The sequence below is a fragment of the Scyliorhinus torazame genome, chromosome 8 (genome assembly GCF_047496885.1).
Source record: "Scyliorhinus torazame isolate Kashiwa2021f chromosome 8, sScyTor2.1, whole genome shotgun sequence".
Classification (NCBI taxonomy): Eukaryota; Metazoa; Chordata; class Chondrichthyes; order Carcharhiniformes; family Scyliorhinidae; genus Scyliorhinus; species Scyliorhinus torazame.
Genome location: NC_092714.1, coordinates 239,117,946 through 239,139,124, shown reverse-complemented (window position 1 = coordinate 239,139,124; position 21,179 = coordinate 239,117,946). Strand labels below are relative to the sequence as shown.

The 21,179-nt window shown below is 42.3% G+C and overlaps 1 protein-coding gene across 2 annotated transcripts in view; it reads left to right on the top strand.

Moving 5' to 3' along the window:
* mtcl2 (microtubule crosslinking factor 2) overlaps window positions 1–21,179 on the top strand; it is a 130,993-nt gene that overhangs the window by 58,328 nt on the left and 51,486 nt on the right. Inside the window, exons 6-10 of one of the 2 annotated variants that reach the window (XM_072515003.1) lie at window positions 4,202–4,366; window positions 10,927–11,052; window positions 13,571–13,801; window positions 17,461–17,625; window positions 20,375–20,542. In XM_072515003.1, the coding sequence (XP_072371104.1) occupies window positions 4,202–4,366; window positions 10,927–11,052; window positions 13,571–13,801; window positions 17,461–17,625; window positions 20,375–20,542 (855 nt within the window). Of the gene's footprint in view, window positions 1–4,198; window positions 4,367–10,926; window positions 11,053–13,570; window positions 13,802–17,460; window positions 17,626–20,374; window positions 20,543–21,179 lie in introns of both variants that reach the window. The other variant, XM_072515002.1, reaches the window with a different exon arrangement.

Genomic DNA, 21,179 nt, shown 5'->3' with positions numbered 1-21,179 from the left:
TACCAAAAATTGTCATGACATTTTTCATGACCCTGCCTGTGAAGTATTGAGTCGGACCCTGCCTTGGTCCGACTCAATACTACGGGGGAGTCCCCATCTAGTGAAAATTTGCTCGGTTAGGATATTTGCCGTGGCCTTGGCCGTATTTGTTCTCTAGGGGGAAAGCTTCAACCCATTTCGTAAATGTGTCACTGACAACCAACACATATTTGTATCCATTTCTGCAGGGGGCGGGGAGGGGACCAATATAGTCTTAGCTGCAAGTTTGTCCACGGGCCATTTACAGGGCGGGTGTGTCTTAGCTGGGCTTTCTTCGCATATCTGTCCGGGTTGTTCTGTGCGCAAATTAAGCAATTCTCAATGTAATGAGAAACGTCGGTTTTTAAATCAGGCCACCAGCAGAGGGGTCGGAGGTCGGCAAGAGTGAATTCTATCCCTTGGTGTCCATGTCCGTCATGGAATTTACAAATGATCTTGTTCCTGTCCTGGGTGGGGACGACATAAATGCCATCTTTTAAAACGATTCCCTCATGGATCGTTAAAGAATTCTTAAACTTTTCGTAGGGAGCTGGGAAGTTTCCTTTTTAAAATTTCTTTTAATGTCTCGTCTTCCTTCTGTGCTTGGGCTAAGTCTTGAATGTTGGTCTGTGAGACCTGAACTGCGTGTACTGGGGTACTCTCTGGGGGGGTTGCCAAAAGTGGCCATGTTGTGAGCCTGCCTTCGCTAGGGCGTCAGCTTTAACGTTACCGGTTGGGGAGGAATGATGGTGACTTCTAACTTTAACTATGCCATATTTTCTGCCTTTTGTTGTCTGAAGGATATGTTTGAATAATGGCGCTGAGGGTAGAGGTTTTCCGTCAGCGGAAATAAATCCTCTAGATTCTCACAGGGGTAGGAATTCTGTCAGGCTGTTGCAGACGTACAAACTGTCTGAATATATGTCTGCTGGGGTCGGGAATGAATCTGGGTGCTGGACAATGTAAGCGATGGCTGCTAACTCGGCTACCTGCGAACCTAAGTGTCCAGGCAACTTTAACGCGATATCTTCTAATGCACCTCTCTGCGCGTCCTCTACATAAATCCCACATCCTATGATTCTTTTCCCATCAAGGACTGTGGAGGAGCCATCTACATAAATTCTCAAAGCTTTGTCTGTGGTCGGATGCCTGTCTTTTTCGGTACCGACTTAGGAACAAAGGGGCCTGTGCTGTGCTTGGGGGCTATGATCTCGCACTCATGCGGGGTTCCTGCATAGTGTAAATTGTCGGCCAGAAACATGTGCGTTTTTGTCCATTTTACGGTAATATCGCGTCCTTGGAGGAGTAGGGTCCATCGCGCTGCTCGAATGTGGCTTACTGTGCCGACTTTTAGTCTGCCGTCTAATAAAAGCTGTGTCGGGGTGTGCTCGGTCAGAATGGTTACTGGGTTGAGTCCGATTATGTACGAGAAGTACTGTACCGCCCAAAAAACTGCTAACAAGGTGCCTTTTGCAGGCTGAAAATCCCTGCTCTACTGGATCTAAAACTCGTGAGGCATAGGCTACGGATCCTAAACAATCATGCCTTTCCTGCAGGAGTACAGCCGAAAGGGTTCGGTCGGTGGCTGCTACCTCTATCGCGTATGGGGAGTGTGGATCTGGGGCTTGCAAAGCGGGGGCTGTGCTCAGGGCGCGTTTCAACGTGTCTATTGCATCCGTGTGCTGTGGGAGCCATTTCCATGGCGCCTGTTTCTTAAGGAGCTCGGAAAGTGGGGCTGCTTTTGTGGCGAAACCGTCTATGTGGTTTCTACAATAACCGACCAGTCCTAAAAATGACGTTTTGGCGCAAGGGCAATTTTACAATCGAGTCTATGCGTTTATGTTCTATTTCACGCTTGCCATGCGTGATGACCGTACCTAAATATGTGACTTTTTCCTGGAGGATTTGGGCTTTCTTGGGGTTAATTTTGCATTCAATATTTGTGAGTAGTCCTAATAATTCCGAAAGAAGCGAAATGTGCTCTTCCTTGGTGTCAGTCTGTAGGAGCAAGTCGTCCACATACTGACTTCCGTCCTGAACAAGGCATTCAGGACCGGAGAATTTTGATAAGCCGTTCGCCAATTGTCTGTGAAAAATCAGTGAGGTTGCCCTCCTTTCTTTTGATATCTATATTCTAATGTTCGGAGTCGACAGGTATCAAATGATACCACCACAAGGTTCAACCGGCTATCGATCAAAGAGCCAAACACCAGTTAGTTAGTTCAAGGTCAAGGGTACTTTATTGATTATTTACAATCAATCTTGCAACATACACTACTAGTTAAAATACACCTATCGACTAAGACAACCTGTACTTGACTTCAGGCACCTGCCTTAGGTCAGAGGAACAGTGGTCGTTGTTCGATTCTGGATCTATCGAGTCTGGAGAAGTAACTGCTGCTCAGCTGGACTCATCCGTCTGGTAGCGAGCATTGAACTTAGACTTGCTTCTGGTCATGCTGTGATTGGAGATGGGCGGTGCCAGGGTGCCAGGTCCAAAGGAGGACGAACACATGATGGACTCTCTTCTTATGCTTGGGGATTTTCGTGCTCTTTTGGGCGGTCCTTCAGTTTGGACCCCACTAATTGGGCGATTCCTGATCATTGCGTTCGATTCGAACCGATAAATGGGCGGGTGTCTGAATGTCTGGGCGTGTCCCAAGCGGTCATTGACCCTGTTGTTTACGCTTCCCTAGTACCGGGGGTGGCGCCAAAATGTCTGGGACTGTACCGGTCGCTCAAGTACCAGTCCTTTGTCTTGGTGGAGATGGGCCATCAAATGCTAATCGGTCCATCAAAATGCTAATTGGGCGGGGTTTCGATACCGTCTGGATTCCTCACTCGCAAATATACATTTCAGGCTCTGAGCCTGCCTGAATCTTGCTTTGTCCATTTTACCCACTATGCTTTGCGAGCTTCTATGTTCCTGGTTGTAAGTGGCCATCCCAGATGATCTGTTAAGGATGGAAAAATCACCTACAGTTTGTGCTCTTAATCACTATTGCGTGGTCTGTGTTGAAAATCGATTGTGGACATTGGCTTCAAGAACATTGTGGACATTGAAGAATGATCACTCCCGTGTTCAAAATAGCCTGTCGAAACCGCATGAATAACAGCCATTTAGGCAAGGTAGTCTAGAGTGAATGTAATTGTATCACAGCAAAAGAGAGCATAGCAGAAAATTTGTAAGGATAAAGGGTATTTTAAATATAATTTTTGATTTAATGAAGAAATGCTAAAAATCAAGTAACCTTAGAAACTAAAGCATCGGCCTTTGGCACAAAGTACCATAATGCATCATCGTATTCCTCCTGCATACACAGTGTAACCAAAATATGTAGTAGCTTTCCAAAAAAGATCAGGAAAGCAAAAGAGCTGAAGACAGTTGTTTTAACCACGCCGTCTTTGCCGTCATTGAGATGTTAAATAATAAAATGAAAAACGTAGAGATTCGCAGATGTTTTTAATAGGGGATTTATAGTTAACTACTTTTTAATTCAGTCACTTAATTCAAATCTGATCAAGCAGATTTTCAGCATTAAATTCTCAGGCCACAATGTTATTCATGTGGCGTGAGTCAAACATTGGGACAATTCAATTTTTTTTTTTTTTTTTAGCACAAAACATTTGAATAATCTGCTTACCAAGGTTTCACCCTCCCACAGCGCTGGATAAAACATTTGCAATGGGATATTTGTGTAAATAGGTGTGTGATCTCACAATCTGACTATCAGACAAGTGATGTAAACTGGATACTGGCTTTTATTTGTTTACCGGTCAGATGCTTTTGTAGTTTAGTCGATTTGGGTTTACAACTTTTTTTATTGCTCCCAAGAATGTTTCCACGAAGTGCATGCACACCCTTAATTGAATCCGAGTTCTATTGCCTGCATGTTGCTGGTTTAATCCCGCATCATTCACTGCATGTGCACCGTAACTGGTGTTTGCACACTTTTTCTTCTCTTCTCTTTTTTTTTCAAACACATCAGCCCATAATTTTGCTCATTGTCTTTTTAATTCTGTTTACGACACTCTCATATGCCACTGTAATAAAGATGTTTTTCCTTTTCATACTTTTCTTTGTCTTGTAGTTTTTTCAATGTTTACTATACCCGGTTTTTGTTTCTTTGTTTCTTCCCTATCCTTTGTTTTGTTTCCATTAACTTGCCCATGCATGCAGCAGCCTGACTTTAGGGACCAAGTGGACTGGCAGCAAGATGTTAGCCATACCCTGGAGATCTGTGACACTAATGCCGACACCAAGGAGTACCAGGAAAATTCCAAGGAGTATACCGATAAGGAATACAACATCTACAGCCATGAGGACAGCGACTCCTATGCTACAGAGGTAAAGTTATAAAATTATCTATGTCAGTAATCAAATGACACGGTAATAATGTGAGATATAATATTTCTCAATATCCACTTTTATTAGTGTGATTATATAAAAAGCAAATCTCCCATGGGACTACTCATGGTCAGGGAGAGGATGCATGGCTTTATAAGGAATATTATGCCATGTAACAAAGTATATTCATCCTCTCATACGTTATATAAGTTATGTCCTATAAGGTGAAAAGTCTAATTCTTGGTGGATAAAACTGAATGAATTCCTACAGTGATTAATTGAGAGACTGCAAATATTCACGTCCTGGCATGTGTTCCTGTTAAGTTATTCAAGCTAGACATGGAAAGTTTGAGTGTAGCAATTGAACTGTGACCAAAATTTGTTGGATTGGCTTTGTAAGAGTACAGGTGAATTGGTTGGCATTTTCAAGTCCGGTTTTACTGTTTTCCGAGGACAAATATTTGTAATTTAAAACTGATTGGGAATAATGGCAGGCACCTCATTGCTCAAGTGTGCACAAGCTGTAAGGTTTCACATTTTACAACCGAACCTACATAGAGACATTTGGTTTTAGTGAAAAAAGGGGGGGGCATGCTGCTTTAGCATGAACCAAAGATAAGGAAGATCGAAGATATCTAAGTAGCGTGTCGACTGCAGTGGATGACAGGTCAGGGTGTTTCTCTGCTTTCACCTTTTGCTACAGTCTACTGAGGGTTGCTAATCATGGCTTCTGCCACGGTATTCCTATTGGGCAAAGCCAAGGGGTAGGTCCCAGGAACTACCTCAGCCAGTGTGGCGATTGAACCGGTGTCATGAACGGTGTCATTCTGCACTATGCTTGGTTAAGGGTACTCAAGGATCAATTAAAGGCCTCTTCTTGCCGCTGATAAGTCTCCCAGTGAGCTTGGGGAGGGAATCCCTCTATTTTGGCACTCTTTGGCCCACAGAGGTGCCCCCCTTCTCCCCCACAATGGTACCATATGTTTTCACCCCACTCTTCAACCCCTCAGGTTTACGGTTGGGCCGCTTCTGGGAAAACACCCAGCTTTTTAGCGTCTCCAAGCTATTCACACAGCTTTCTAGGCGTTAGTCCTGCTTAGCCAGCTTGTATATTACTTCCAAGATCATCTATCTTCTGCTAAACAGCAAAACTAACCTCTCCCTGATACCTCTCACAGGTATTCCTCTTTCTGTTTCTGCCGGTTTCCTCTTTGTGTCTGCATCTGTGCCTTGATCCTCCAGCTTCTCTGCTTGTAGCTGTCCTTTTTTGTCTGCAGCTCTCCTTTGTGCCTGCCAACCACACAACTTCTTTCTTAACTTCCAGTCCTGATGGCACTGCTTCCAGGTCGGCACTGCTTCCAGGTCAAGAGTCACCAAATCACATTGACCTGTATTTCCTATTCAGAAAATTACAGTTGATCTCTTTGCAATTGATGCAATCTCTTAAAAGTCCTTTCCGAAAATTCATGAAAACAGTTACATTTTAAAGAAACACAGATATTTAAAAGAAATTACAAATGCTCCATATTGTTCTGCTTCCGGATCAAAGGTCGCCATGGAACCAAGCCAAATGACAATCATCAAGGAAACGGTCATCCTCTAATTGACCATAGAAGTCAATGTAAGCAGAATTGCCCTGTAGTTCACTTAGAAGGATAGCCATTTAGGCTATATCTTCACAAGGTGTACCTGCACAATGATCTGGCAGGGATATGTTAGATTACAACATTCATCAAGTTCCACACCACTCCGGAGCAATGCCATGGGAGATCGGCTATTAAATTCCTGGACTAGGTGATTGTAAGCATGGCAGTGTTCTGAAATTTAATATGCTAATTGTAACATTCAGTAATGATCAGTTTCTCGGGCTGGGGGAAAAAAAATGAAAACGTTTTGATTTAAACGTTTTGTTTAAAATTAAATTGTACAGAAGATTCTCAGCTTTCTGGTCCGTCCAGTGTCTCTGCCATTCGAACGTTAAATCCCAGTTTCATCCCGTAGTTGTGCTGGATTAGTGCATCTTGCATACGGAGCGCCTGCAATGCTACAGTCCATCTTACTGACCCAGGCTCACAGTTGACATGTACAGAATGTGCCAATCTGTATGATACCACTCTTAGTTAAATAGACTTCCTGTATGAGAGATAGCTACTTGGGCAAGGATCTGGAGTCAGTGAGTTATCCCCATCATGGATCATCTCCTTTGGAAGACAATTAGGAGGTTTGGCAGTCTCCGGGAAAGCACCAAGATAAGAATACCGAGACAAAATTCATGAGATATATATACTTACAGAGCTTTCTCTCAGCATGTCAGCACTTGACTAATCCTGAATAAAAAATATTCCAGCAATTCTACACATTTTGCGCAGATTCAGATGCATGCTCATAATGCTACAAGGCAGATTTTATTGCTAACATAGTGAAATCTGAAGCTATTAATTCACTTGCAGCAAAGTTGCTATGCATATTAGTTGATTCGCTTAACAGTGGGAGATGGTTTTAATGCCACTGAACTCGTAATCCAGACACCCGGGATTATGCTCTGGGGCCTTGGGTTTGAATCCCGCCATGGCAGATGGTGAAATTGGAATCCAATAGTAATCTGGAATTGAAGCCTGGTGATGACCTGGTCATAAAAGCCCATCTGGTTCACTTACGTCCTTTAGGGAATGAAACTTGTGTCCTTAGCTGGTCCGGCCTATATGTGACTCCAGATCCACAGAAATGTGGCTGGCTCTCAAATGCCCCCTCAAAGGCAATTGGGATGGGCAATAAATGTTGGCCCGGCCAGTGACGCCCACATCCCGTGAAAGAATGAAAAATGTGGGGGCGAGGGGTTGGATGTCAGTGATTAAATGTGTTGTCATCTTCAAACCTCCAAATCTCAACAAGTTCTCAGGCAATGCTTCACAGACCATGCTTCACATTGCAAGGGGGAGCAAATTGATGCACGAGGAAGGCTTCAGGCGCTTGAACGGATTTACAAAGGCCATTCTGTAGATCCTGGAAGCAGGGGCCATAAACAAAATGAAAGTCACCTCTACCATGCTTGAAGCTGGCACATTCCTGTTCCTGTTGATCGGCCTCTCCTGTCACACAGTCAGATTCTGCAATACAACCCACAAGATAGCTATTCTTGTCTTTGTATATGCTCAATCAACTGATGTAAAGTAGATGCACGTGTTAGGAAACTGACTGGAGATAAATTAGAGCAAGCATAGCGGATAATTTTACAAATGGTTGAAACACAGCAACCTACCAGCGCATTTATTTCTCCCATTGGAACCATTCACTTATGACTTCTTATGTCTCTTCCTGCCTGCAGCTTATCTTTGAACTTTTGGTAGGTGGCTTGTTCTGCCATTGGTTCCAGCCAAGGTTCTTGTACACTTGTTCCACAGCGTTTCCTCTCTATTTAATGAAGTCTTGCAACATACTTTGATACCTTGGTGACCCTATAGCACAATCATTCCCTAATAAAACGTATTGCCCAGATCCTCCAATCCCAATGGCAGCAAATGCTGAAACATTCACTGTTATTGAACGTCACAACAATGTCAGACATTACAGGGAGCTTATTTAGGCGTCGGCTCCCACAGTGCTGTTCAGGTTGTTGACTCCGCAATGATGAAAGAATGGTGGTATATGTCCAGTCATGATGATCTATGACTTGGAGTAGAATTTGGGTGGAATGGTGTTCGCACAACATTCCTGCTCTTGCCTGTCTCAATAGTAGAGCACACGACAGGCATGTGCTGTTGAAATAAGCTTGGCAAGTTGTTGAAGTGCATCTGTAGATGGTGCATAAAACAGTTATAATACACCACTGAAGGAGGGAGTGAACATTGAGTCCAGCAACGGAGCCAACTAGTATAGTGACTGCTTTGTCCTGGATGGTTTTAAGCTTTTGAGCATTGTCGTATGCACGCCAGGCAGATGGTGCACATTCCATCATACTTATAATGTAACCAGGCCTCTCATCAATCCTCAAATCCTCCAAAGAAAGCTGAGAGAGAGGAAAATGCAGAGGAATTCTCATGGTCTGAATTTTGGAAGCCTCGAGTAAATTTGCACTAAAATAAAAGCAAGAAACTAGAAATTTGAAATAAAAATGAAGTTCCGGGAAAGACTCAGTAGGTCTGGCAGCATCTGTGGGGAGAGAAACCGAGGGTGGATTTGACATGTCCCTGACCAGCATGTTTCCCGCAAGGAGGCTGCATGTCAATTAGAGCAGGTGCCCACCGCACCACTTTCCCACCCACCTTTGAGCTCACACCCATAATATGGGGGGCCTGCCATATTTAAATGAATAATCAAGGGTTAATTAATTTTTGCAAAAACTCGTATCCAAACAGATTTGCCGAGGGGAAACTTTCATTATTCCACAGTTTCATGTTGCATATTCCAGTTTATTGTGGATGAGTTAAAAGGATGAAATGCTTTATTAACATGCAAGTGCTGAATGTAGATGTTCAAATTACTCTCCTCTATCTCAGCAGAGGCACTGCGTTGTTTAAATAAATGGGTAAATCTCCATTAAAATAATGAGAAAAGAATTCGATATAAGAAATAAATAGGGAATATTCCAAGAATCATCAATCAAGAATCAGCTTTTACTGAAAATCAGATGCACTCCATCATTGATTTCTGCTGTACACAGTTGGTTAATGTTGTTCTCCGCTCTGCAAATGCAGTGTGTTTTTGTGCATACTCAAAGGCATCTCCTAAGCAATTGAATGATAATGTTGCTGAATTTTGTTTTTCTCTTTTTTTATATAAAAGAGATTTGCATTATTCAAAAGGATCAGAGTTCCATTTTCAGATAATTTTGCAGGCACTTGATTTTGTTCTCTTTTGCCTCTACACCAGGGACCAAATTTTTGTGTGGGCTCAGAAAAACCTGACCCCCACACACTTCGGCGGTTCGCAAAATGCGCACCCATGTATGACTTTAGAAGGGAATTTTGTCTTTTCACACAAGGTTGGGTTTGCAGTGCATTTTGCAAGCCACGATAGAGTACATGTGGAGTGTGGGTTTCTGAACACGGACCAATTAGATCCTAGAACCACCTTGGTTCACCCACACAGCACTCCAGCTCCCAACACTGTTCAAAGGCCCTCTAAGCTCACCTTTCACCTGCACCAATGCCACCTCACATTCCCCATGCCCCTCACATTTCCCATGCCACCTCTATGCCGCCCCCAATATATCCTCCAAAATCATATCCAAGTAGGCACAAGTGCAGTTCTCAGGAGTCATGCAATAGCAATTATTTTAACTTAATTGGAAAAACATCTAACAATCGAAGAAAGCCCTGCATTCAAACTCCTTATCATTGATACTAGGCCAACACAATCCATGAGGAAAAAAGAATTACGATCCTTGAAGTGCATATTAGGTTTGTAAACAAACAAGAAACCACAACAAGGACATATTCTATTAGGCTCATAAAACATTCAATAGTTCTTGGATCAATAGTACCACCTGCGGAGCTGAAGTGTTTGAAACCCTGTCAAGCATTAATAATGCAATAGTTAACAAAAGTCTCCAGCTCCACTGACAAAACAGATACCCATTTCCATTTCAAAGCATCGTGCCTGTCAACCAATGGAAGGGGAATGGATGCGCACCATTTTTTTCCCACTGTCAAAAGCAGTTTGTTGATTTTTATTTTTTTTAAAGCCACATATGCCGGTCCAATTAAGTCTGAGCATAACTGAGATGACTTTTTTTTAAACATTTTTGATACACTATTGTACTTTCCTCATTCGAGAAGTACCGTATGGCATGTTAACAATTACACTAAGCTGGTAAATATAAGGTTAACGTTTCTTTGCAAAACAGATTCTATGATGAATCGCTGCATTAAACACCCATCTACGTTACAGCACAGCACCTAATAGTGATATTTGAAAGTGTCAATTTATTTTATGCTTTTCTTTGAGAATATTTGCAAATCCCCAGCAGGCTTTCCATTTTCTTCACACACTCCCAAACCTGCTGTGCTTTTAATGGGCTTCCAATACTCGCACGACCTGACGAAAATGGTGTGCAAGAGGAAATCAGACTTTTGTTCCCACTCCTGCAGGGGCAGGAGTGCGTTTTTCACCACAGGCTTTCTCAGCCTGCCAAAAGGCTAGCGGAAAATGGCACAGCATTGGGAAAGTAGAGGAAAATCAACTTCTCCCCCCAAAAAAAAATCAAAGTGGCAATCCGTGCATCAAAATGCGGCTGCGTAGCCACACCACTATTCAGCCCAGATGTTCAGAGCTCACATTACAATTTTCACATCTACCTCTGCTCCGGGAATTGCCATTAGTTCGCAATCGGTGGTTAAATGCGAAGGATTATCTCAGCAGGTGTGCTATCACTCATTTGTACCGTCTTAGAACCACTTTGCAGAGGCTGGTGCAAATCTGAAAGGCAGCACTGTCCTGTCCTCTTCACTGACTGAGATTGTGTGGCAATGTGAGAATAGTTTGGGGAGAAAAGGCAACGTATAAAAATTTCCTCATGGCCCTACTGCAACTCCTAATTCCGTGAATCCTCATTTAATCAGGTCAAGGAACTGCAACTTGATTTATCTGAAGCTAAGGAGACTATCCGAGGGCTGCAGGAGCAGCTTGTTCAGGAAAGGGAACTTCGGAATGAAGAAGCGGTGAGATTTCAACAGAAAATGTCACAGGTCAGTTTAAAAAGAACAATTATTAATTTCACATATAATAATAATCGCTTATTGTCACAAGTAGGCTTCAATGAAGTTACCGAAAAGCCCCTAGTCGCCACATTATGGCGTCTGTTCGGGGAGACCGGTATGGGAATTGAACCCGCGCTGCTGCATTGTTCTGCATTACAAGCCAGCTGTTTAGGCCACTGCTAAACCAGCCCCATGAAATAGAGTTTGAGTTTTGAAATGAAACCCAAAAAAGTACTGAAGCATGTTTAATTGTTAGTATTTAAAAATCGCAACTGTTTAAATTCTGAAGTTGTTGACTAAATAACATTAATTAAATTCCTCATGTATATACAACATGCAACCAAACAAAGTGGATAAATCTTGTTCAGGCAATGTGTCATCACACACTTGACACTTCTTGGAATATCTATTCAACATGGTGTTTTTTTTTAAGATATTCACTTGTGAATGGGCACTATCACAAGTAGAACATTTCACTATTTTGCCTCATTTTCTGAAGTCCAAAATTTCACTCTGCAGGGAATTTTACTGGATTGTTCTACATTTAAAGAAGACATATCCAGTACTTTGATTGTCCATGTTAAATGCTTGTTCACAGCTAAGGGCTCAATTGATGCTCTGATAAGACTGACAAACATGTGCATGTTAAAGAGCATTTGTCTAGCATTTTGTTTTCAGGTTTTGCAGTTTTTCTGCCTCGATGTTATTCCCCACCTCTGGTTACCAACATCAGTTATCGCTGTTGGTGTGTCTACTTTTACCAGCTGCCTGTCTCCTTTTTTTCTTCCTTCTGTGAGAGAAAGCTGGATATAGTTGGTAGAAGTAAAGGCTGTCCTAGCCTTCAGCGTAGGAGCCTCCTCTCCCGGCTTACCTCACAATACCAAGATCCCACCCTTCACCATCACCCCAGGATCCCCTACTCTCACCCTCCTGCCCCTGTGACGTGCAGTCCCGAGACTTAAGCTCAGGTACCACGCTGCAGTACCTCTTCTGGCCACTGCAATGATGTGGGCCAATCTGATTGGCTGACGATTCTCCAAGGGCAGATGGATCTGCTGCCAAGCACAGGCAAAAGTCAAAACGCTCGCCCTCCTGAAAATTCAACGCACATGCTTTCACTGGAAACATGTCACTCTGGAGATAGATTGAGGTTTGATGAAGGCAGGTCAAGTCCAAGATCCAAGCAACTTAGTTTTGCTAGGTAGTGAGGGAAGGTGCATTACTGAATCCTATTGTAAGCAATAATACTTCCTAGTGAATGGAGCAGACACCCTTAAGATTAGCTGAGGAATGTAGAGAGTCTTTGAAGATCTAGAGCAAAGTATTGGTCAATTCAAGATCTCTTGCTTGAATTCAATTCTGTTTACATGAAATGTATTGTTTAGCAAATTGGTCTTCTATTGAGGGATGTAATTCCTGTAGAGTTGGAATTCCACAATCTGCAGTGACCAGAGTTTGGACTGTTCAATGCTGTTTTTTGCTAAAATAATCATGGGTAAGTATTGCCATTTAGCCTATATTTCCTTTGAAGTCAGCCAATCAGTATGTAGATTTTTCCGGGTGCTCCGGTTTCCTCCCACAGTCCAAAGATGTGCAGGTTAGGTGAATTGACCATAATGAATTGCCCTTAGTGTCCAAAAAGGTTAGGTGGTGTTACTGGGTTACAGGGATAGGGTGGAGGCTTGGGCTTAAGTAGGGTGCTCTTTCCAAGAGCCGGTGCAGATTTGATGGGCCAAATGGCCTCCTTCTGCACTGTAAATTCTATGACATGGGAGTGGTTCAATTGGGATAATTCCATCAAAGAACCAATGCAGACATGATGGGTCAAATGGCCTCCTTCTATGATTCTGCTGCATGCAAAAGAAAATAACAATTTTGCATTGATTGGAGTGGTGCAGAGCCAATATCCAGATTCTGCTGAATGGACTGTTAGGAAAGCAGTATGGGTGTTAAACAGGAAAAGCAAGACTGTGGCTACCACTCCCTACTGTTATACAGGGATTGAGGTACCACAAGGCTCAAGGAACAATGCGAAGAACTAGAAAGAAAATCGTTGGGGGAGAAAAAATACCATATTTATACAGTTGCACAATTTGTATATGTAGGCCTTCAGGGAAAAGCTAGGGAAATTAGAGCATAAGTCAGCTTGGGCCAGACATGCTGACTTCCTAGTTATATGGAGGCATTGACAGAGCCTTGGGTTACATGTCACCTTCACAGCTCCAAACTAGCACATCCAATACCATATCTGAGGATCCAATGGAACTGGAAAGACATTTTAAAATATTTCTTTTCTTGAGGTACTCAAGCATGTACTTTTGAATTTGATAAGATTAATGGGGCATATCAGTTTTAATAGCGGTTCTTTTATGCTGAGGATGAGTGAGCAATGAACCGTGACACAAACATACGAGTTGCTGATAGAAGACATACATGGTCTGGTTTGCTGTTAATCTAAATTCAGGGTTTTATGTTTCTCACTGGTGTTTTTGATTGCTTTCCATAGCTTAAAGAGGAGCAACAAAAAGCTCTTGTACGAAGAGATTTTGAGCTGCAGAGCCTGAATTTGCAGAGCAGACTTGAGCAGAAGTTCTGGAGCCAGGAGAAAAACCTGTTTGTAAAGGAAGCTGATCAGTTCAGACAAAACCTCTTCCTGCTCTACATGAAATTGAAATGGTTCCTGAAACACTGGAAATGCGGCAAGAAGATGGATAATGATGGGGATGATTTACTAGAGGTGCAACATTTGAATTTTTAAAAATCTAACAATCTGCTCTTCCAGTGTTTATGCTTTCCTGAAATCTCAAACATTTCAACCATGCAAAATTAAACCCATAAAATAGATGCAGCCAATGATGGAAGTCAATCCATCTGATTGGTAAGGATATATTGTTATGACCCCCTGGGCTGGCACCCGGTCAAATCCAGCCCCATTGCCCCCAGAGTCGCAACACCAGTGAAATTAGATTTATTTAAATAACCACAGTCACAGGCGGCACAGTGGCGCAGCGATTAGCACTGCTGCCTCACGGCGCCAAGGACTCTGGTTTGATCCCGGCCCCGGGTCACTGCCAGTGTGGAGTTTGCCATTCTCCCCATGTATGTGGGGGTCTCACCCCCACAACCCAAAGATGTGCAGGGTAGGTGGATTGGCCGTGCTAAATTTCCCCTTAATTGGAAAAGAAAATTGGGTACCCGAGGTCTTTGGTTGATTGAGTCCAATAAACTACAACTGCCAAATTTGTAACTTCAAAACACAAATAACCTTTTATTAAGAACAGTATCTTTAATAAACAAACAGAAAATGTAACTGGCTATTGTCATGGGAGTGTCCCTTTAAGAAAGGTTTTTGTCGTATCACATGGCTTCAGTGATGCCGTTTTGTGGGTCGAGCTGAGCTGTAGCTGTGAGGCTTTGTTTTACTTTCGCTTTCAGCTTTGACTGCTGTGGACTACAGACAGAGAAAATAAGTGTTTTGGCCTGTTTCTCTTTCATTTTAAATATCTGTTCCAGTAAAAAAAAACATTGATTATAGCTACCTGCTTTGGTAACTTAAAAGAAATAGTTTGCTTTCCGGAAGGGTTTAAACCTGCTGGTGAGATGGGGTCAGAATCTCAGGAAAAGCCAGTCTCATTCAAGTGAGAATGCAGAGTGCTGGGCCACGCCCTTGAAAAGGGGTTTTTGGTTTGTAGGATTTTGTTTTGAATTGGAACAGTTAAGGGGGAATTCATTAAGTGTTATACATGAACTACTGTAGCTGTGGGGTGTCTTTATGTTTGTAATTGATAAGAATTCTTACTGTGTTTCTATATATATATATATATATATATATATATAGTCAACTGGGTTATTAGAATAAAGCTTATTTTGATTAAAGTTCGAGAAAGACTGTTGAATCTCACCTGAAGGGAATGCTCTTGTGCACATCTTAGACAAATTCAACAGAAAGGTTGTGGGTCAGGTGGACTTCATAATATACTTTGGAGTTTCTAGGCCCTGACCCATAACATTATTTCCTACCCATCTTCCCCCCCCCCCCCCCTCCCGCCCCCTCTCTAACTCACCCCACTTTTATATATATATGTATACACACACAGACAAACAATACAGAGGGTAAAGGGTGGTGGAAACTGAAAGAAAATATTAATAAAATAAAGGGATAGGGATCTTTGTTTCACAGGGATGATTTCCAGTCAATGTCTTTCTGAAGTTCAGGCTTCCGGTTTGGTACTTCCTTTCTTCCAGGCTTGATATGATCTTCTCAAACAAGGTTGCCTACCTTCCCTGCAGTCTCAGCATCATTTCAGGTTCACCACAAAGGATATGCTAGACATTCACTGCTTTCAAAACAATAGGTCAGTTATTTTACTTCAGCCCCTGAAGAGCAACAAGCTGTTGGTTTTCATACACTTCAAGATCTTCAGCTCAACAGGTAGTAGAGAGAGAGAAAACAGTTCCCTTCACTTCTGGAGTCTGATCACTTCTACGATTCTCTCAGAAACATCACCCAGCAGGAACCAATCACTGACTGTTGTCAGGCAGAACACTGCCCCTGGCTAACCCATTGGTTGCCAGTTAACCAATCAAACTGATTCTCCAAAACCAGTTCCTCCCGTATACTTGGTACTGAAGAGTCTGGCTTCTCCTTCTCCCAGCCACAAATCCTGAGAATACAGTATCCTGGCAAGCAGGCTGTTTAAACCTTGAGTTGTCTGCTTTCTTCTCTCTATTAAAGGCACATCCCAATTATTGATTCATGGACCAAAACAATAAAATAAATGGGAACAAAGGAAATAGGCAGTAAGGATTCTTGACAGTATGCATACAAAGTAAATCTTAGATTACAGGAGCAATGTGTAGAGCACGTCTATTGGGCTCATAGACTTGGAGCTTAAAAAAATGAGAGGTGGTCTTATTGAAGCATATAACATTCTGAGGGGGCTTGACTGGATAGATGCCCATGAGATGCTACCCCTCGTGGGAAAATACAGAACATGGGGACACAATTTCAAAATAAGGGGGGGTCTCATTTAAGATGGAAAAAAGGAAGAATTTCTTCTCTCAGAGGGTCGCTCGGGTCTGGAATTCTCTTCCCCAGCGAGCAGTGGAAACTGCGCCCCATATATTCAAGGGTGGGTTAAGCAGATTTTTAATTGACAAGGAAGTTGAAGCTTATGGGGGCAGGCACGAAAGTGGAGTTAAGGTCACAATCAGCCATGATCTTACTGAATGGCAGAACAGGTTTGAGGAGCCAAGTGGTCTACACCTCCTATTTCTTCTTTTCTTATACAGTAAGTTGAACAAGCTAAACCCGAGTTACTCTGCAACCATACTCCCAGTGGGGAGTTGTGTTCACTGACAAAGTGCCACAAAAGTCCTGTATACACATAGCACAAATTTCAGATCAAAATATGTGAATAGTTTTATGTATTGACATTTTTGATGTGCTCTTTTGGCAAGATTAGATTCCAAGGAACACAAAGTAACAACCTTTGTTCATTTTTTTAAAAACTCAATTTTTAAAAAATTGTTGGCATATTTATGTACCATAACAAAAGATTAACTATTATCAGTGTGTAATAATGCACTGCACTTTAAAAAAAATTATTTCACGGGATGAGGGCATCGCTGTCTAAGGCTAGCATTTGTTGCCTATTTCTAATTGCCCTTGAGAAGGTGATGGTGAACAGTCTTCTTAACCCACTGCAGTCCATGTGGTATAGGTTCACCCACAGTGCTATTGGGGACGGTGTTCCAGGATTTTGACCCAGCAACAGTGAAGATATGGTGATAAAGGTCCAAATCAGGATGGTGTATGGCTTGGGAGGGGAAGCTGCAGGTGGTGTGTTTCCTTGTCCTTCTCCGTAGTAGAGTTTGTGATTTGCAAGGTGCTGTCCAAGAAACCTTGCTGCAGTGCACTTGGAGATGGTAAACACTGTTGCTGCTGTGCATTGGTGGTGGAGGGAGTGATGTTTAAGTGACGAATGGGGTGCCAATCAGGTGGGCTGCTTTGTCCTGGATGGTGTCCAGTTTCTTAAGTGTTGTTGAAGCTGCACTCATCCAGGCAAGTATTCCATCACATTCCTGACTTGTGCCTTGTAAATAGTGGGATGGGCTTTGTGAAGTCAGGAGGCGTTACTCACTATAGAATTCCCAGCCTCTAACCTGGCTAGAGCAGTTGATTTTCTGGCCAGTGGTAACTCACAGGATGTTGATAGTGGGGGATTCAATGATTGGTTGTAATACCATTAAATGTTAAAGGCAGTTGGTTAGATGCTCTCTTCTTGGGGATGATCATTACCTGGCACTTGTGTGGCACAAAGGTTATTTGCTGTGTACTTCCTATCCATGAATGAATTTCAGTCAAACAATCCCTGTGCTTCAACATTTTGGCAGGTTAACAGCGTGAAAGATTTATATTTGCTGATTGAAGAAGAAGAGCTGACCCCTCGCCAAGTGGACAATAAGACAGTGACCTCAGATGATCAATCTCAGAAAACCTTTGAGGAGGTTTTGACTGTTCCAGTTGTGAAATCTGTTCCTACATCATGTCCGAAGCAGGTACACCAATATTTAAAATGGTTTCCAGCAGTGAAAAGTGATGTTCATTTCTGTGGCGTACTATCCAAAATTATTTACTAAAGCTATTTTCTATTAAAGTATAGGGTTCATCTCCATTAAAGGTTCTACTCAAGAGGGTTTGACCCATGTTTTTTTTCAGAATCACAGATTTCACAGTATAATACAGTACAGAAGAGGCGCTTTGGCCCATCGAGTCTGCGCATGAAAAACACCTGACCTGTCTACCTAATCCTGTTTGCCAGCACTTAGCCCATAGCCTTCAATGTTATGACATGCTAAGTGCTCATCCAGGTACTTTTTAAAGGATGTGAGGCAACACCTCTATCCACCTCCCATCTTCTGGGTAAAAACATTTTTTCTCAAATTCCCCTTAAACCTCCTATCCCTCACCTTGAACTTGTGTCCCCTCATAATTGGACCTTCAACTAAGGGGAACAGCTGCTCCCTTTCCAGCCTGTCCATGCTCCTCATAATCTTGTACACCTCGATCAGGTCGCCCCTCAGTCTTCCCTGCTCCAGTGAAAACAACCCAAGCCTATCCAACCTCTCTTCATAACTTTAATAATCACCTCTGCACCCCCTCCAGTGCAATCTCGTCTTTCCTATAATGTGGCGACCAGAATTGCACATAGTACTCCAGCTGTAGCCTCACCAAAGTTCTATACAACTCCAACATGACCTCCCTGCTTTTGTAATCTATTCCTTGATTGACATAGGCAAGTTTTCCATCAGTCTTTTTCACCACCCTATTAGCCTGCCTTCTGCCTTCAGAGATCTATGTACAAACACTCCAAGGTCCCTTTGTTCCTCGGAACTTCCCAGTGTCAGGCCATTCATTGAATACTTCATTGTCAAATTACTCCTTCCAAAGTGTATCACCTCACACTTTTCAGGGTTAAATTCATCTGCCACTTTTCTGCCCATTTGACCACCCGTCTATATCTTCCTGTAACCCAAGACACTCAACCTCACTGTTAACCAACCGGCTATTTTTGTGCCATGTCATGTACGTTTCAATGAAGTAACAGGAGTTAAGCATTACCATTCTTATTTTGTATAAATTACATGAAAGCACCATCCATCATTCTGATAATAGGTTCATTTTTAATAGTGTAATAGTTCAACAAATGTCTTGAGCAAGGACACATTGGAGCTCTGACAATGCAAAGCTGGAGGATACTGGATCATTGCATCATCATGGGGAGATGGTAGCATAATGGTGATGCAACTGGACTAGTAATGCGGAGGCCCAGGCTAATAATCTGCGTACATGGGTTCAAATCCAGCATGGCAGATAGTGAATTTAAATTCAAATTGATAAAGAAAAAATGGAATTGAAAGCTTTCTTTATTCTTTCACGGGATGTAAGCCTTTGTTGCCCGTCCCTAATTGCCCTCGAACTGAGTGGCACTTTAAGAGTCAACCATATAGATCTGGAATCACACATAGGCCAGACTAGGTAAGGATGACAGATTTCCTTCCCTGAAGGACATTAGTGAACCAATTGGTCTTTTACAACAATCGACAATGGCTTCATGGTCACCATTAGACTTTTCATTCCAGATTTTTTTATTGAATTAAAATTTTGCTATCCACAGTGGCGGAATTCGAACCCCGAGTCCCCAGAACATTACCTTGGGTGTTTGGATTACTAGTTCAGTGACAATACCACACCACCTCCCCTCTCAGTAATGCTGGATGGAAATCTATTGTCTTTACACAGTCTGTCCTACCTGTGACTCCAGATCCACAGTTTAATTGCCGTCTGCAATTACCAAGCAAGCCACTCAGTTCAAGGGAAATTGGGGCTGGGAAACAAATGCTGGCTTCACCAGTGACACCACATCCCATGAAAGAATTTTTTTTTAAATCCACCCGACTCTGGATAAGTGATCGCTGGTGGGTTAATAAATTTTGGCTGCCATTATTTAATCACCCTGAATTGTTTTGCATGCCTTTTGCCGCTACATCATCCTCTTTTAATATTGTCAGCAAATTTTCATATAATTTTGGAATCCAAATGATTTATGAGGATTAGAAACAGCAGGTGTCTAGTCATCAATTTCCTGTGGGAGTCAATCTGTTCACCCATCTGCTGTTGTGTCTATCACAAGTACTTAGCGTTGTTTCAGATGGATCCCATTGCCAGTCTCGGCATTTCAAGATAGACTGTTCTTCCTATTTTTCTTTACCTGCTTCCTTTATCTAACGCTGTTTACAAACGTTCACAATTGCTAAACTAAAATGTAGCAACATTTCAGTTGTATTCGGTCAGTTGGTATTGGCAGGGCTGAAAATTGATTATCAGTTTTGTCAAGATCATGTCCATTATTGGGCAGCACGGTAGCACAGTAGTTAGCACAATTGCTTCACAGCTCCAGGGTTCCAGGGTTGATACCCGGCTTGGGTCACTGTCTGTGGGGAGTCTGCACGTTCTTCCCGTGCCTGTGTGGGTTTCCTCCGGGTGCTCCGGTTTCCTCCCACAATCCAAAGATGTGCAGGTTAGATGGATTGGCTATGATAAACTGTCCTTGGTGTCCAAAAAGGTTTGCTGGGGTTACTGGGTTACGGGGATGGGGTGGGCTTAAGAGGGGTGCTCTTTCCAAGGCCCGGTGCAGACTCGATGGGCCAATTGGCCTCCTTGTGCACTGTAAATTCTCTGATTATAGCAAAAATATTTTTGCTTTTTGGCGGGAATAATATTTTAAGCTTGTTCCATATTTTTCAGTCAAATGAATACAGCAGAGTTGTAGGAGACATCAAAATGATTGTAAAGGACCTTTGCACAGAGTTAAAGGAGGAAAGAAGGAGAACAAATGATCTTCAGCTCCAGTTCGCAAATGCCAAATCAACCTGGGAGATAGAAAAGGTGGAACTCAAAAGTTGCATTGCACAGGTAAGCAGAAATTGAGAACAATGTTTGAAGCAGTTCTGTTGTGTCAGTAGTAATTCACGGTCATTCTCTCTACATTCACCGTCCAAAAGGCTAGTGTGCTTTCATCACTATCTAAGGGGCATTAAGGTATATTTGTGTTGTATCTTTTATTTAAACACCAGAGACTTTACTATGATAACAGGACATTAACAAGATTGGACACAATAAAATAACATGTTTCACTTTGATCAAGGACCTGTTCAAAGAGTTTATTCGAGTGAACATAATTCTGAATATTAAGAGTATATACTATTGTTAATTGCCATGATTGTTTTTAAAGTCAATTAAGTTGTTGCAGATGCTGACAAGTGAATTGAGCTTAACTAAAAATGATACTCGAAAATAGCTGCTTGTATATGGATACCACTTGTACCATTATCCATTTGTCATCATACACTCAGGAGAGCTAAGCTTTCATGGGCATGTTTGCATAGAATTGCTTCACTGCTGTTGTGAAGCACAGAAATAGACCATTCGGCCTAACCAGTCCATGCTGGCATTTATATGCTCAATTTGACTCTCATCCGATTCTTCCTCGTGTAACTCTATTCGCTTTACTCTTCATCTCCTCTCTCATGTTTATTTAGGTTCTCCTAAA